This window comes from Mobula hypostoma, chromosome 7 (assembly GCF_963921235.1).
Source record: "Mobula hypostoma chromosome 7, sMobHyp1.1, whole genome shotgun sequence".
NCBI lineage: Eukaryota > Metazoa > Chordata > Chondrichthyes > Myliobatiformes > Myliobatidae > Mobula > Mobula hypostoma.
Genome location: NC_086103.1, coordinates 161,791,745 through 161,808,673, shown reverse-complemented (window position 1 = coordinate 161,808,673; position 16,929 = coordinate 161,791,745). Strand labels below are relative to the sequence as shown.

At 41.1% G+C, this 16,929-nt stretch overlaps 1 protein-coding gene across 4 annotated transcripts in view; it reads left to right on the top strand.

Annotated features, from left to right (window-relative positions):
• Window positions 1-16,929, top strand: part of c2cd3 (C2 domain containing 3 centriole elongation regulator) — a 170,524-nt gene that overhangs the window by 126,770 nt on the left and 26,825 nt on the right. For 2 of the 4 annotated variants that reach the window (XM_063054447.1, XM_063054445.1), the window contains 2 exons: window positions 8,350-9,388; window positions 10,523-10,631. In XM_063054447.1, coding sequence (XP_062910517.1) covers window positions 8,350-9,388; window positions 10,523-10,631 — 1,148 coding nt within the window. Of the gene's footprint in view, window positions 1-8,349; window positions 9,389-10,522; window positions 10,632-16,929 lie in introns of those variants that run through there. The other 2 variants (XM_063054448.1, XM_063054449.1) reach the window with 2 other exon arrangements.

The following is a 16,929-nucleotide window of genomic DNA, read 5'->3' as shown; positions in this document are numbered from 1 at the left end:
CCAATTGCAAATCTACTACAATTTGTATCCTCAGTTCCAAAATGATTAAAAAGTGTTATTAAAAGGAAAGGTGATGGTAACACAATGGTAAACATGCATCTGTCCCAACTTTTGTTGAGTGTGTTGCAGCCATCAAATATAAATTTGTGTATGTTTACAAAATACAATTAAGTTGGTCGGTAAAACTATTGAAAATCTTTTCTTTGTTCTCTTGTCAGTTAAATAAAGGTTCACGTGAATTAACATATCACAGATTTTTGTTTTTATTGCATTTTGGAAAATATCCCAACTTTTCTGGAAATGGGGTTTGTAGAATAAGGTGTGGCGAGGACCCACGACAATGAGAAGGAGTGAAGAAATCGGGTAGAAAAAGTTGTTTTTTTTTAAACACTGCTCGGGGAGAAGGGTCTGCACTGCGCAGGTGCGTGACGTAGCGCGCCAAGGTTTAAAAAGCAGACCACCATATACAGCGGCCATCGTCGGAGTGGACTGAGTCAGAGTGGGACGGCTTTGGCTCAAACAGGCTTCGGCGAGAACAGGCAGAGGCCAGGGTAGGTTCCGGTAAGTTTTTTGTTCAGATTGTTTAGTGCAGTGAGAATGCCAGGCAGGATGTTGGAATGCTCCTCTTGCAGGATGTGGGAAGTCAGGGAGCCCTCCGGTGTCCCTGACAACGACACCTGCAAGAAGTGCATCCAGCTGCAGCTCCTGACAAACCGCATTAGGGAACTGGAGCAGGATCTGGATGACCTGCAGATCATTCGGGAGAATGAGGAGATTATAGATCGTAGCTACAGGGAGGTAGTTACGCCAAAGGAGCAGAGGACAGGAAATTGGGTCACTGTCAGGTGAGGGAAGAGGAAAGGTCAGGCAGAGCAGGGTTCCCCTGTGGCCATTCACCTCAACAACAAGTATACCGCATTGGATACTGTTGGGGGGGATGACTTACCTGGGACTAGCTGCAATAGCTGGATCTCTGGCACTGAGTCTGGCTCTGCAGTGCAGAAGGGAGGGGGGAGAAAGAGGAGAGCGGTAGTGATGGGGGACTCGATAGTTAGAGGTGCAGATAGAAGGTTCTGTGGTCGTGAACAGAGAATCCAGGATGGTTTGTTGCCTCCCAGGTGCCAGGGTCAAGGATGTCTCTGATCGATTGCATGACATTCTGAAGTGGGAGGGTGACCAGCCAGATGTCGTGGTGCACATCGGTACCAATGATATAGCAAGGAAGAGTGAAGAGGTCCTGGACAGTGAGTATAGAGAGCTTGGTAGGAAGTTGAAAAGCAGGACCTCAAGGGTGGTAATCTCAGGATTGCTACCTGTGCTAGGTGCCAGTGAGGGTAGGAATAGGATGCTCTGGAGGAGGAACAAGTGGCTGAGGAACTGGTGTAGGGGGCAGGGTTTCAGATTTCAGGATCATTGGGACCTCTTCTGGGGCAGGTGAGACCTGTACAAGAGAGACGGGTTACACTTGAACCACAGGGGGACCAATATCCTTTCAGGGAGGTTTGTTAGTGCTATTGGGGATGCTTTAAACTAGATTTTCAGGGGGATGGGAACCAGAGTGCCAGAGCTGACGGTGTGGCTGGGGTGAAAATAAATGATGTTGAAAGTTTAAGCAAATCTGCTGATAGAAAGGTTGTGAGTGGTGGTAAAAATCTTCTGAGGTGTATATATTTCAGTGCTAGGAGTATTGCGGGGAAGGCGGATGAGTTGAGGGCGTGGATTGACACATGGAATTATGATGTTGTAGCAATTAGTGAAACTTGGCTATAGGAGGGGCAGGACTGGCAGCTTAATATTCCAGGGTTCCGATGTTTCAGATGTGATCGAGGCAGAGGAATGAAAGGTGGGGGAGTAGCATTGCTTGTTAGGGAAAATATTACAGCAGTGCTCAGGCAGGACAGATTAGAGGGCTTGTCTACTGACTCCTTATGGATGGAGCTGAGAAACAGGAAAGGTATGGCCACATTAGTGGGATTGTATTACAGACCACCCAATAGTCAACGAGACTTGGAAGAGCAAATCTGCAGAGAGATAGCAGGCAACTGCAGGAAATATAAAGTTGTGGTGGTAGGGGATTTTAATTTTCCATACAGTGATTGGGACTCCCATACTGTTAGGGGTCTAGATGGTTTAGAGTTTGTAAAATGTGTTCAGGAAAGTTTTCTAAATCAATATATAGAGGGACCAACTAGAGGGGATGCAATACTGGATTTCCTGTTAGGTAACGAATTAGGGCAAGTGACAGAAGTCTGTGTAGGGGAGCACTTTGGTTCCAGTGATCATAACACCATTAGTTTCAATTTGATCATGGACAAGGATAGATCTGGTCCTAGGGTTGAGGTTCTGAACTGGAAGAAGGCCAAATTTGAAGAAGTGAGAAAGGATCTAAAAAGTGTGGATTGGGACAGGTTGTTCTCTGGCAAAGATGTGATTGGTAGGTGGGAAGCCTTCAAATGGGAAATTTTGAGAGTGCAGAGTTTGTATGTTCCTGTCAGGATTAAAGGCAAATTGAATAGGAATAAGGAACCTTGGTTCTCAAGGGATATTGCAACTCTTATAAAGAAGAAGAGGGAGTTGTATGAAATGTATAGGAAACAGGGGGTAAATCAGGTGCTTGAGGAGTATAAGAAGTGCAAGAAAATACTTAAGAAAGAAATCAGGAGGGCTAAAAGAAGACATGAGGTTGCCTTGGCAGTCAAAGTGAAGGATAATCCAAAGAGCTTTTACAAGTATCTTAAGAGCAAAAGGATTGTAAGGGATAAAATTGGTCCTCTTGAAGATCAGAGTGGTCGGCTTTGTGCGGAACCAAAGGAAATGGGGGAGATCTTAAATAGGTTTTTTGCGTCTGTATTTACTAAGGAAGCTGGCATGAAATCTATGGAATTGAGGGAATCAAGTAGTGAGACCATGGAAACTGTACAGATTGAAAAGGAGTAAGTGCTTGCTGTCTTGAGGAAAATTAAAGTGGATAAATCCCCGGGACCTGACAGAGTGTTCCCTTGGACCTTGAAGGAGACTAGTGTTGCAATTGCGGGGGCCCTGGCAGAAATATTTAAAATGTCGCTGTCTACGGATGAAGTGCCGGAGGATTGGAGAGTGGCTCATGTTGTTCCGTTGTTTAAAAAAGGATCGAAAAGTAATCCGGGAAATTATAGGTTGGTGAGTTTAATGTCAGTAGTAGGTAAGTTATTGGAGGGAGTACTAAGAGAGTGACGTAGTTAATTCAGAAACAAAGGTTCTGAACTTAAAGAGGGGTAACTTTGAAGGTATGAGACGTGAATTAGCTAAGATAGACTGGCAAATGACACTTCAAGGATTGACGGTGGATATGCAATGGCAGGCATTTAAAGGTTGCATGGATGAACTACAACAATTGTTCATCCCAGTTTGGCAAAAGAATAAATCAAGGAAGGTAGTGCACCCGTGGCTGACAAGAGAAATTAGGGATAGTATCAATTCCAAAGAAGTAGCATACAAATTAGCCAGAGAAAGTGGCTCACCTGAGGACTGGGAGAAATTCAGAGTTCAGCAGAGGAGGACAAAGGGCTTAATTAGGAAGGGGAAAAAAGATTATGAGAGAAAACTGGCAGAGAACATAAAAACGGACTGTAAAAGCTTTTATAGATATGTAAAAAGGAAAAGACTGATAAAGACAAATGTAGGTCCCCTGCAAACAGAAACAGGTGAATTGATTATGGGGAGCAAGGACATGGCAGACCAATTGAATAATTACTTTGGTTCTGTCTTCACTAAGGAGGACATAAATAATCTTCCAGAAATAGTAAGGGACAGAGGGTCCAGTGAGATGGAGGAACTGAGCGAAATACATGTTAGTAGGGAAGTGGTGTTAGGTAAATTGAAGGGATTGAAGGCAGATAAATCCCCAGGGCCAGATGGTCTGCATCCCAGAGTGCTTAAGGAAGTGGCCCAAGAAATAGTGGATGCATTAGTGATAATTTTTCAAAACTCGTTAGATTCTGGACTAGTTCCTGAGGATTGGAGGGTGGCTAATGTAACCCCACTTTTTAAAAAAGGAGGGAGAGAGAAACCGGGGAATTATAGGCCGGTTAGCCTAACGTCGGTGGTGGGGAAACTGCTGGAGTCAGTTATCAAGGATGTGATAACAGCACATTTGGAAAGCGGTGAAATGATCGGACAAAGTCAGCATGGATTTGTGAAAGGAAAATCATGTCTGACGAATCTCATAGAATTTTTTGAGGATGTAACTAGTAGAGTGGATAGGGGAGAACCAGTGGATGTGGTATATTTGGATTTTCAAAAGGCTTTTGACAAGGTCCCACACAGGAGATTAGTGTGCAAACTTAAAGCACACGGTATTGGGGGTAAGGTATTGGTGTGGGTGGAGAATTGGTTAGCAGACAGGAAGCAAAGAGTGGGAATAAACGGGACCTTTTCAGAATGGCAGGCGGTGACTAGTGGGGTACCGCAAGGCTCAGTGCTGGGACCCCAGTTGTTTACAATATATATTAATGACTTGGATGAGGGAATTAAATGCAGCATCTCCAAGTTTGCGGATGACACGAAGCTGGGTGGCAGTGTTAGCAGTGAGGAGGATGCTAAGAGGATGCAGGGTGACTTGGATAGGTTGGGTGAGTGGGCAAACTCATGGCAGATGCAATTTAATGTGGATAAATGTGAAGTTATCCACTTTGGTGGCAAAAATAGGAAAACAGATTATTATCTGAATGGTGGCCGATTAGGAAAAGGGGAGGTGCAACGAGACCTGGGTGTCATTATACACCAGTCATTGAAAGTGGGCATGCAGGTACAGCAGGCGGTGAAAAAGGCGAATGGTATGCTGGCATTTATAGCGAGAGGATTCGAGTACAGGAGCAGGGAGGTACTACTGCAGTTGTACAAGGCCTTGGTGAGACCACACCTGGAGTATTGTGTGCAGTTTTGGTCCCCTAATCTGAGGAAAGACATCTTTGCCATAGAGGGAGTACAAAGAAGGTTCACCAGATTGATTCCTGGGATGGCAGGTCTTTCATATGAAGAAAGACTGGATGAACTGGGCTTGTACTCGTTGGAATTTAGAAGATTGAGGGGGGATCTTATTGAAACGTATAAGATCCTAAAGGGATTGGACAGGCTAGATGCGGGAAGATTGTTCCCGATGTTGGGGAGGTCTAGAACGAGGGGTCACAGTTTGAGGATAGAGGGGAAGCCTTTTAGGACCGAGGTTAGGAAAAACTTCTTCACACAGAGAGTGGTGAATCTGTGGAATTCTCTGCCACAGCAAACTGTTGAGGCCAGTTCATTAGCTATGTTTAAAAGGAAGTTAGATATGGCCCTTGTGGCTACAGGGGTCAGGGGGTATGGAGGGAAGGCTGGGTTCTGAGTTGGATGATCAGCCATGATCATAATAAATGGCGGTGCAGGCTCGAAGGGCCGAATGGCCTACTCCTGCACCTATTTTCTATGTTTCTATGTTTCTGTGAGACAGAATCTACAAGCATTTGGATAGACAGGGGCTTATTAGGGAGAGTCAACATGGCTTTGTGCGTGGTAGGTCATGTTTGACCAATCGGTTGGAGTTTTTCGAGGAGGTTACCAGGAAAGTGGATGAAGGGAAGGCAGTGGATATTGTCTACATGGACTTCAGTAAGGCCTTTGACAAGGTCCCGCATGGGAGGTTAGTTAGGAAAATTCAATCGCTAGGTATACATGGAGAGGTGGTAAATTGGATTGGACATTGGCTTGATGGAAGAAGCCAAAGAGTGGTGGTAGAAAATTGCTTCTCTGAGTGGAGGCCTGTGACTAGTGGTGTGCCACAGGGATCAGTGCTGGGTCCATTGTTATTTGTCATCTATATCAATGATCTGGATGATAATGTGGTAAATTGGATCAGCAAGTTTGCTGATGATACAAAGATTGGAGGTGTAGTAGACAGTGAGGAAGGTTTTCAGAGCCTGCAGAGGGACTTGGACCATCTGGAAAAATGGGCTGAAAAATGGCTGATGGAGTTTAATGCTGACAAGTGTGAGGTATTGCACGTTGGAAGGACAAACCAATGTAGAACATACAGGGTTAATGGTAAGGCACTGAGAAGTGCAGTGGAACAGAGGGATCTGGGAATACAGATACAAAATTCCCTAAAAGTGTCGTCACAGGTAGATAGGGTCGTAAAGAGAGCTTTTGGTACATTGGCCTTTATTAATCGAAGTATTGAGTATAAGAGCTGGAATGTTATGATGAGGTTGTATAAGGCATTGGTGAGGCCGAATCTGGAGTATTGTGTTCAGTTTTGGTCACCAAATTACAGGAAGGATATAAATAAGGTTGAAAGAGTGCAGAGAAGGTTTACAAGGATGTTGCCGGGACTTGAGAAACTCAGTTACAGAGAAAGGTTGAATAGGTTAGGACTTTATTCCCTGGAGCGTAGAAGAATGAGGGGAGATTTGATAGAGGTATATAAAATTATGATGGGTATAGATAGAGTGAATGCAAGCAGGCTTTTTCCACTGAGGCAAGGGGAGAAAAAAACCAGAGGACATGGGTTAAGGGTGAGGGGGGGAAAGTTTAAAGGGAACATTAGTGGGGGGCTTCTTCACACAGAGAGTGGTGGGAGTATGGAATGAGCTGCCAGACGAGGTGGTAAATGCGGGTTCTTTTTTAACATTTAAGAATAAATTGGACAGATACATGGATGGGAGGTGTATGGAGGGATATGGTCTGTGTGCAGGTCAGTGGGACTAGGCAGAAAATGGCTCGGCACAGCCAAGAAGGGCCAAAGGGCCTGTTTCTGTGCTGTAGTTTCTATGGTTCTGTGGTTCTATAATGTATGTTTAAGACTGAGATGAGGAGGAATTTCTTGTTTATAGTGTATAAATCTTAGTTTTCACTACCATAGAGAGCTGTGAAGGATGAATTATTGAACATATTCATCGCTAGGATGATTTCGTTTTTAGCCTTTTGGAGTTGAGCTTTACAAGGTGCAGGCAGGAAAGTGGAGCCTAAGCGAAGTTTAGATCATCCATTGCTGATGCAGACTTGAGTGTCTTAGGGCCTAATTCCTATATTTCTAATGGCATTCTATATTGATGCTGAGCAAAATATTTGGCCCTGAAAAGCTAAGTTTTGGTTGTGGTATGAAGACTACTGACATCAGTATTCCAAAATGCAAGGAATTTATTTTATGCGTACATCTATCTTTATCAGGCACTCTTCATAATGCTTAAAAGGTTAATTGAGGATACTCGTGAAAATAAGTTAGTATTTTAAATCTGATTCATGACATCACATCTATATGTAAGCCTTGGCACTTATCTCTGACAGTAGCAGACAGTAAGTAAAAAGTGTCAGTCTACAAAGATCTTTTTGTGAAACTTCCATGGTTAGGGAGGTGCTGTAACTCTATTGCTAACTGCAGATTCTGGCCATTATGATATATTGACTATAAGGACTGCAGTTAAATCATTTGTAGTTTCCGAATAGCTTTTGTCAATATTTTTTATTAGCACATGTTCAAGTTACAATCAAAGAAATTAAGATAATTTTCAGACTTTGGATTCTTCATCCATCTCTTATGATATCAATAATACAAGTACATACTTTCAAAATTAAATATATAAACCTATCATTTGTACACACAATTATTTCAAAAATTGGTTGTTTTAACTGGAAGAGCTTCCGTGTATACACTTACTTTTCTTTAATTTTTTTTCCTTCTCCCCCTTTTCTTGCACTCCTACTGCATTACACATCTGCAAAGAGAATTGGTCTCCAGTTATTAAGGGATGTCTGCAGCTGTTCCTTATTCATGGTGGTAGCATAATGTACGATGTCCTTCACTCTTATTTGTTTGACTTCTTTCCCTCTACTCCTAAAGAATTAGAAGTATTGCACCTTTTGGCCAACTTTTTATAGACCTGTGTTAATGTCTTAGATTTCCTTACTGAGCAAGATCCCATAACCTCAATGTTATGTCATCATATCTAAATTACCACATTACATCTGAAATACTGGTACTTACATTATTCAAAAACTGCTTTAAGTAGTTTCCTTTACTGAATACAGTAATTAAAGTTCTGTTTGCATGCCATTTCTGTTTGGGAGTCAACTGGCCATATAGAGGAACTAACTCTATAATATTACTTATGGGCAAGGCATCTGTAATACTATCTTCTTGTCTCTTCTCTGGGTGCCCAGTGTATGTATTCACGTTGCTAAGGGTAAGGTAAGTTTCTTGCTTTTTCACTTACTAGCTCTAGGTATAATCTAATTCTAGGCACCACTGATAATTCATTTATTTGATAAATACTAAATGATTCATGAAAATACTTAATTATTTCCATTTCATATCCATGCTTAAATTTCATAATCTAGCTGGTTTGCAGAGAAACAAAGCTGATATTACTGATCAGAACCCCTCTGCACGGGACATTGAAGATGAAGAAGAAGTAGCAGAAGATATACCACAGCAATCAGAAAATGGGAAACAACAAGATTTACTTAATACACAGCCACCAGAGAGAAAGAACATGAAGATCCACCTTCCTCATTTCTGTGCACCAGCAAATTTAGAATTGGGACAGAATAAACATAATGAAGTTTTTGATAAAGGCAACATGAATGACCAGAATAACGAGTACAGTGTAGAAGCTGAACACCAGCAAAACCGTTATGCAAGTGACGGGTTTAGTGAAGAAGAATATGAAGAAGATGTGATACAGCCAAAAACCTTAAATGATGTGACTGTTATGACAGACAGAACTAGCCCTTGGTCTAGTATTTTATCAGATTTAGAAGAGGATAATAAGCATAAGTATGAAGCTAAAAGAGAAACATCAGAACCAATTGGAAATGGAAGTGTGACTAATGAACAAGAAGTAGTTTCCATTAGTGTGGATGATGAGGTGTTTACTGAGGTACTGCAAAATGAAAATTACAAGTTACCTAGCAGTATCGCAGCTTCTGAGTCCCCTCATACAGAAAAGTCTTCAGTAAATGAAGTAACAGAACTTGATATGTTAAACGAGAATTTAATTCTCCAAAGTGAATGTGGCTTAGATGTAAAGTTACAAGAAAGACGGTTCTCTGATGATCTCGACACATTTTTCTCAAACAGTGGTGAAGCAGACTTGACACGAGAAAATAAAGACTTTACAAGGTTTGATATTTCCTCCAGCAGAACATTTTCACCAATGGATAAGGACGAAACAGATCTTAGAATAAGAAGTATTCATGAAAACTATTGCCATGGTAATAAAACAAAAGAACTTGAAAATGAAGAGAACCAAGTATCTCATATCGAAGACAGCAATGAAGAGCCACAGGTTTTAGAAGCTGGTGGAGAGGATGTTCACAGAAAACACAAGGGAACTGCTGAAACAGATACTGAAGGAGATAAATTTTCAGACCAGTTGTATCCTTTGCATATTTGATGATGCATGTAAAGTCAACTTTTACTTAGAAATGTATTGATTCCTGATGTATTCCAGGGAAAGCCTTCTCTTCTGGTCTGCGATTATTTTTGGTCTTCAATGCATTTAATTTGTTAAACAAAGCATTTTCTGAAATTTCTGTTTATTAAGTTGGCCATTGCTTAATACATTAGATTAATGTTGATTGAATTTTCTTTGTGAAGTGATTTTTTAAATATAAAATAGGTAGTGTTGTAGAACAGAGAGAACTGGGGGCAGGGGCAGGTGCAAGTGCATAGTTCCTTGAAAGTTGCGATGATAAAGAAGATGGAGTCTGACAGATTTTCCTTTGTTGGTCAGAACATTGAGTACAGGAGTTGGGACATTACATTACAGCTGTACAAGGCATTGGTAAGGTCACTGTTGAAGATCTGTGTGCAGTTCTGGTTACCCTGCTGTATTGATCTATAAAACTGGAAGGAATGCAAAACAATATTTACAAGGATGTTACTGGGACTGAAGGGCTTGGATTGTAAGGAAAAACTGAATAGGCTAGGATTTTCTTTTCCCTGAAGCACAGGAGGTTGAGGAGTGACTTTAAAGAGGTTTATAAAGTTATGAAAGGCACAGATAAAGTGAATAGCCAAAATCCATTTCCCCAGGGTAGGGGAGTTCAAAACTAGAGACATAGGTTTAAAGTGGAAAGGGAAAGGGGTTGATGACTATATCGAACAAATCATATCTCATAGTCAGAGTTTGTCTGATAACACTCTTGTAAAATTCCCTTAGAAATTTTGCTATTTTATATGGTACAAGTCATTGTGAGTACTTTTGTAGTTGTGAAGGAAAAGTTTTACTGGATAGAATTACATGTGTCACATCTTTTTCTTCCCTGATTCATTGTAATTTATTCCCTGGATAAAAACTATTTTAACATATTTGCTTGTCACCTTTATATCTAATTTCTGATATGCATGAGTAACTTGAATTGTTGGAAATGGATGCAAAGGATAATGTTGCAAATCCAGTTCAGTCCCATTTAGTTATATAGCTTTGGGCAAACTGAAGGTGGCTGCTGTGAAGAAATTATACTTATGAAGTCATTGATGTTAATAATCTTTAACAATTTTGTTCAGACCAGATCCAGTTATAATTCCAAACTTTTTTCTTCCACCGAGTCATTTAGAAGCTTCAATGAGAATGCTAAATGTTCCACGGTCGTTCCATACACCAGCAACAAATCCAGTAAGCTTTAATTTTTCCTTTGCATTAGTTATGCTGCTCAAAGGATGCTTTATAATATTTTAACAGCTCAGTTCTTTTAAGTATTTAAAACTTCATATGTAATCAAGGTGGGTTTCCCTGGTTTATACATTAGGTTGTATAAGAACAAGTTCATTTTAACATCCCCAAGAACTATCATTGTCTCATATACCTAACTAATAATCAGAAGCACATCCTTTTGTTGAACCTGTTTTCAAATAGTAATAGGTAACATATATACTGTTATTCAAAATCCGAATTAAACAACTGCTGATTGTGCATTTCAGTCAACAGTAGAACATAACAGGCTGTCACAGAAGATAAGGAAAATGTCACTGGCTAGTTTGGAACTCTAGTCACATACTCATGTAAACATACAATTTTTATTTCAGATATCGAATGTCTGCAGTATTTTTGATAAATATTAGCCCTATCATTTAACCCACCCGTATCCATCAAATATAGAAAAATATAAAATTGATGACTTGAAGGGAAGAATAAAAATAATAATGAGATATCTGAAGCTCTTATCCTCCTTACTGTGTTTGTTTGAAACTTATCTGGGTTAACTAGCAACTGTGTTATCTTACTGTGCAATATTGTTTTCAAATATGAATTAAAATTAGAATATTAATAAAAATAGCATCCAATAGTGCAGAAAATCTAGTCTGGCACCATCAAAATCATTAGCATGTCAGATTAATGGAGTTTTGCTATATATCTTAACCTTTACTGTTTTGCCATTGTGTTGCAGTAATCTTTGTTTTGTTCATGATGATATTGTTCTTTCAAGCAGGTTAAATGTATTTTGTCAAACATGTTGACAAAACAGAACAAAAGTAGTCTGTGGGCTAGTTTTAATTAACTAAAGAGATCAGAGAGGAATTCTCCATATTTTTATTTATTTAATTGGCTCTCTCAGGAGATTGCATAGTTCTGTTTATAGTGACAATCAAATACAGTGGATTCTGGTTAATTGGGACACATTGGGAGTTGGACGTTTTGGCCCAATCAAGTAGCTGCTACAATTAGCTGAAGTTTTATGGAAATAGTTAAAAAGGTATAAAAGAATGCTATCATTTAACTGAGTAACAAATTATGTATTTAACTGAAATACAGAATTAGAACTCTATTACAGGTGTCCTCCGCTTTTCGAACGTTCGCTTTACAAAACCTCACTGTTACGAAAGACCTACATTAGTACCCTTTTTTCGTTTTCAGGAGGTGTTTTCACTGTTACGAAAAAAATCAGCATGCGATAAAAAGCCGCGCGCGCCCCGAGCAGCCGCACTCCCCCGGATTCGGAACGGCATTGCTTTAACACATTGCATTGAGCAGCCGTTTGCAAGATGAGTTCTGAGGTATTGGAAAAGCCTGAAAGAGCTCTTAAGGGTGTTACATTTAGCGTAAAACTAGACATAATTAAGCGTTTTGATCGTGGTGAACAAAGTAAGGACAAAGTGAGTTTGACTTGTGGAAGCTGACGAAGATGATGTTGAAGAGGTTTTGGCATCCCATGACCAAGAACTGATAGATGAAGAGCTGATGCAATTGGAAGAGGAAAGGATAACAATCGAAACCGAATGCAGTAGCAAAATCAGCGTGAAGCCACTGTGTGAGATTTTCGCTGCAATGGTAAAGTACGACTTTAATTTTGAAAGGGTACATCGGTTTAGGGGATATTTGCAAGGTGGTTTCAGTCCTTACAAAGAACTGTATGATAGAAAAGTGCGCGAGGCTCAGCAGTCAAACAAGCCTTCCACATCAGCCACAGCAGATGACGAACCTTGACCTTCCGACGTCAAGGCGGGCAGTCATAGGAGAAGATGAGCCGCCTGCTCTAATGGAAACAGACGATGAGATGACACACCAGTGTCCCACCACCCCAACACCCAGGCCGCGGACAGATACAGTACCGATTCGTGGAGAATGCAGCAGTAGCCAGGAGACACACAGCACATCTTTAAGAAAAAAGCCGAAATAAACATGCTAGTTAATTACGTGCCGCCCCACACGTAATTGTCGGCCCCGATCAGAGGCGATGCAATCGGCACTGATCTGAGCCGACAATTATGTGTCGGGCAGCACCTAATTAATTAGCGTGTTTATTTCAGCTTCTTTCTTAAAGATGTGCTGTGTGCCTCCCGGCTACCGCTGGACTCCTGCATGCCTCGCGGCAATGTATCGGTCGGCAGCCTGGAGGGTGGGGGTCACTGCACCACCCAACCTGCAACGACTCAGTCTAATACACCATCATCAGTGTGCTTGGCGCTGTCCCAATTCCGGTAAGTGATACTACACTGTACATACATTATTTCTACTTTATATAGGCTGCGTATTTTTACGTGTTATTTGGTATGATTTGGCAGCTTCATAGCTTAAAGGTTACTGGAGAGCGCTTGCACCGTGTTTCTGCGGACAGCGCTTGCGTGAGATTTTCTGCCGAGAGTACTTGTGTGAGATTTTCGCTTCAGCAAACAGTGTCGGCAGTGATTGTGGAAAAGTATTTCTACTTTATATAGGCTGTGTATTAATCATATCATTCCTGCTTTTACTGTATGTTACTGTTATTTTAGGTTTTATATGTTATTTGGCATGATTTGGTAGGTTATTTTTGGGTCTGCGAGCGCTCATAAGATTTTCCCATATAAATAAATGGTAATTGCTTCTTCACTTTACGACATTTCGGCTTACGAACTGTTTCATAGGAACGCTGTACCTTCAGATGGCGGGGGAAACCTGTAGTGCTATTGCAGTACTATTAAACAGTGTATTAGTTCCAAATAGTTATTAACGGAGCAATTCATCCAGTGTATGCTGTCATGTATGTAGTGTCCAACGAGGGGCAGCACCTCTGGTGAAGGAGCATGTCATGTCCATTCTGAGGCAGCTCAATCACCTTTGGTTGCCACCAGACATTCAGCTCTCACTCGTGGCTCCAAGTAGCTTTTTGTACACATTTGCGGCCACACCCCAGTACACCACTTCAAAAGGCAGGGTAAACCGGGTGATGAGAGCAGTGGGCCTTATACCCTGGTGAAATAGCGACGTACCTATCTTAGCATGCAAAGTCAATTCTGGCGGACTGGGCATTCCACAACGTTTTGTGGAGTGCGAAGGGCTGATAAAGCACAGAAGAAGTTATGGTTATCCACAGCAACCAAGGAAGACCCCTGTTTCTCCTCATACCACTGGACCCAGAGGTTGCAAGAGTGGACTGTACCATTGTAATGGCTTTTCCACTTGAAAAACTACCTGCCCAGGCTTCATTGTTATCGTCAGATACAACAGACAACCAACGTGCTGCCATGTTCTTTTGATTGACTAAAATGAACAAAATTGGTGCAGATTGTAGACTGCCTTCATGGAATGTTTTCAACGATTGCATCCTCAAAATCCTCATTTTCTTCATAGCATTCAAGATGATTCAAGCGGATACGTAGGGTCTTTTAGTGGATACAATAAGGTCTTTTAAGAGACTCCTAGACAGGTACATGGAGCTTAGAAAAATAGAGGGCTATGGGTAACCGTAGATAATTTCTATGGTAAGGACATGTTCGGCACAGCTTCGTGGGCCAAAGGGCCTGTATTGTGCTGTAGGTTTTCTATGTTTCTATGATTCTCGATACCTTCAAATTCTTCTTAGTCCCTAACTTGTTGAAGTAGTGAAATTGTTTCATTTTCACTCTCAGTTGTTTCTGGCATCTCCAAGCCGGAATGTTTGAAACTGCAGTGAGCAAAACAGTTCTGAATTGTCTTACTGCCATTTTCTCGCCAACTATCAGTGCCATAAATCACTGTTTTTTTTTTAAACACAAACACATGCAACTGACGCTATTGAAAAACTGTTCACTCTAAACACAGCGTAGAATCTACTAATGGCCACACAAGTTGATACAACTGATGCTAGTTAGAAACTGTTCAGCAACAGTCTTCTGTCCCAATTAAGCATCATGGCATCCCAAATACATAAAAGGACTATTTTCTCAATTAGTTTTTGTTCTTTAAGAGTTGTTCCAATTAAGCAGCTATCGCAATTAACCAGTGGACCAATTAACCAGAATGCAGGTCAGTTGTGTACATAACTGAATGACCTAAAAGTTCTTTCCCTTTACATTATTTTTCAGAAGTAGAGAAACAAGTTTCTCTTATTCCACCAATCTTACAAAGATTTGGGAAAATATTACTAAATTTAAACTGTTGATCTCCAGCAAAGTATTTATTTTTAAATTTCCATTTGGATATTTCCTCTTGCAGAAATAAACATGAGAGTATAGGGGATTAGAAAACATGTTTTCAAGAGTAAACTAAAGAAGTGCTCAAAAATAACCTATCATTTTATGCCTCCTGGGCCTTCTTCTGTTACATAGAAAGATTATCAACTATCCTTACATAACTGGTTTTATATTACAATGTTCTGACACACAGTGTTCCATCAATCCTGTTTACTTCATTCTGGCTGCCCTGAAGGCTGCCTGTTGCAATCATCTCATTATGAGATCACTTGAACAAGTAGAACATGTAGTTACAAATATGTTGTAAACACTTAGTCTTGTAGGGTTTCTTAAATTTTATACTTAATTGATTCGATGTGTACCTGGCAAACTGAATTTAACTTACAATGCTAGGGACATTTCTGGGACAGGGAAGATATGATCATTTATTTCTGATTTATTAGCTGACCTGAGTCATCATTAGTGCTACAGTTGGTGTAAACAAACCTAAGCTGTAAAAGAGTGTCTGTTTTATGGTAAAATCAGATAACAGCATTTATGTGGGCTCCTCTCAGCCGTTTGCAGGTGCAACTGTGAGTTCGTTGGAGGCACACAGCAGTAAAACAGCAAAACAACTGATTAAAAAATAGAACATATTAAAATTTTTAGATGGCAGCAAAACCAGGAAAGAGTTGGCAGTGGTCAGTGTTTCTACTAATTTTTTGTACAATTGCACAGACCACCCATTGCTCTGAGCAGGAAATTTTTACAAGGAGCAAAAACTGTGTAGCACTTTAAAACTTTAAATGTTTTTATTTGTAACGTGCATTCTATAAATATTTAGAATGAAAACTGAAAGATCACATACTTTTGGTTTTATTTATTAATTGAAAGATATAATCAAATTCAATGCAACAAAGAAAATCTTAAACTTTTTCTTGTGTGTCTTTATTACAAATGTGACTGACTTCCACTTGTCAAACGAGAAAATCTGCAGATGCTGGATATCCGAGCAACAGACACAAAATGCTGGAGGAACTCAGCAGGACTGGAGAAAAAAAGCTGAGAAGTAGATTTGAAAGGTGGGGGAGAGTGGAGAGAGAAATGCCAGGTGATAGGTGAAACTTGGAGGGAGAGGGATGAAGCAAAGAGCTAGGAAGTTGATTGGTGAAAGAGACAGAAGGCCATGGAAGAAAGAAGGGGGGAGCACAGGAGGACAGGCAAGGACATAACATGAGAAAGGGTTCAAGGGAATGGGAAATGGTGAAGGTGGGGGAGGGGGCGCAGAGGTATTACTAGTAGTTTAAGAAACCGATGTTCACGCCATCAGGTTGGAGGCTACTCAAATGGAATATAAGGTGTTGTTCCTCCAGTCTAAGTGTGAAAGTGTTGCCTTATCCTGACAGTGGAAGAGGCCATGGATGGACATACCAGAATGGGAATGGGAAGTGGAATTATAATGGGTGGCCACTGGGAGATCCCGCTTGTTCTGGCAGACGGAGTGTAGATGTTTGGCGAAGAAAGTCTCCCAATCCACGTCGGGTCTCACCAATATATAAGATGCCACACCGAGAGCACTGAGCACAGTATATGACCCCAACAGACTCACAGGTGAAGTATTACCTCACCTGAAAGGACTGTTTGGGGCCCTGAATGGTAGTGAGGGAGGAGGTGTAGGGACAGGTGACGTGCCAGGAGGGAGGTCAGTGGGGAGGAACAAATGGACAAGGGAGTCGTGTAGGGAGCTTTCCCAGCGGAAAGCAGGAAGTGGGGAGAGGGAAAGATGTGTTTGGTGGTGGGATCCAGTTGGAGCTGGCGGAAGTTTTGGAGAATTATGTGCTGGACGCGGAGGCTGGTGGGATGGTAGATGAGGACAAGAGGAACCCTATCCCTGGTAGCGCGGCGGGAGGATGGGCTAAGAACAGACATGCGTGAAATGGAAGAGATGCTGCTGAGGGCAAAAAGAGTCCGTTGGTTTATAATGGATATTGGTGGATAAACTGTCTCTGGAGATAGAGACAGTGAGATTGAGAAAAGGAAGGGAAGTGTTGGAAATGGACCCAGTG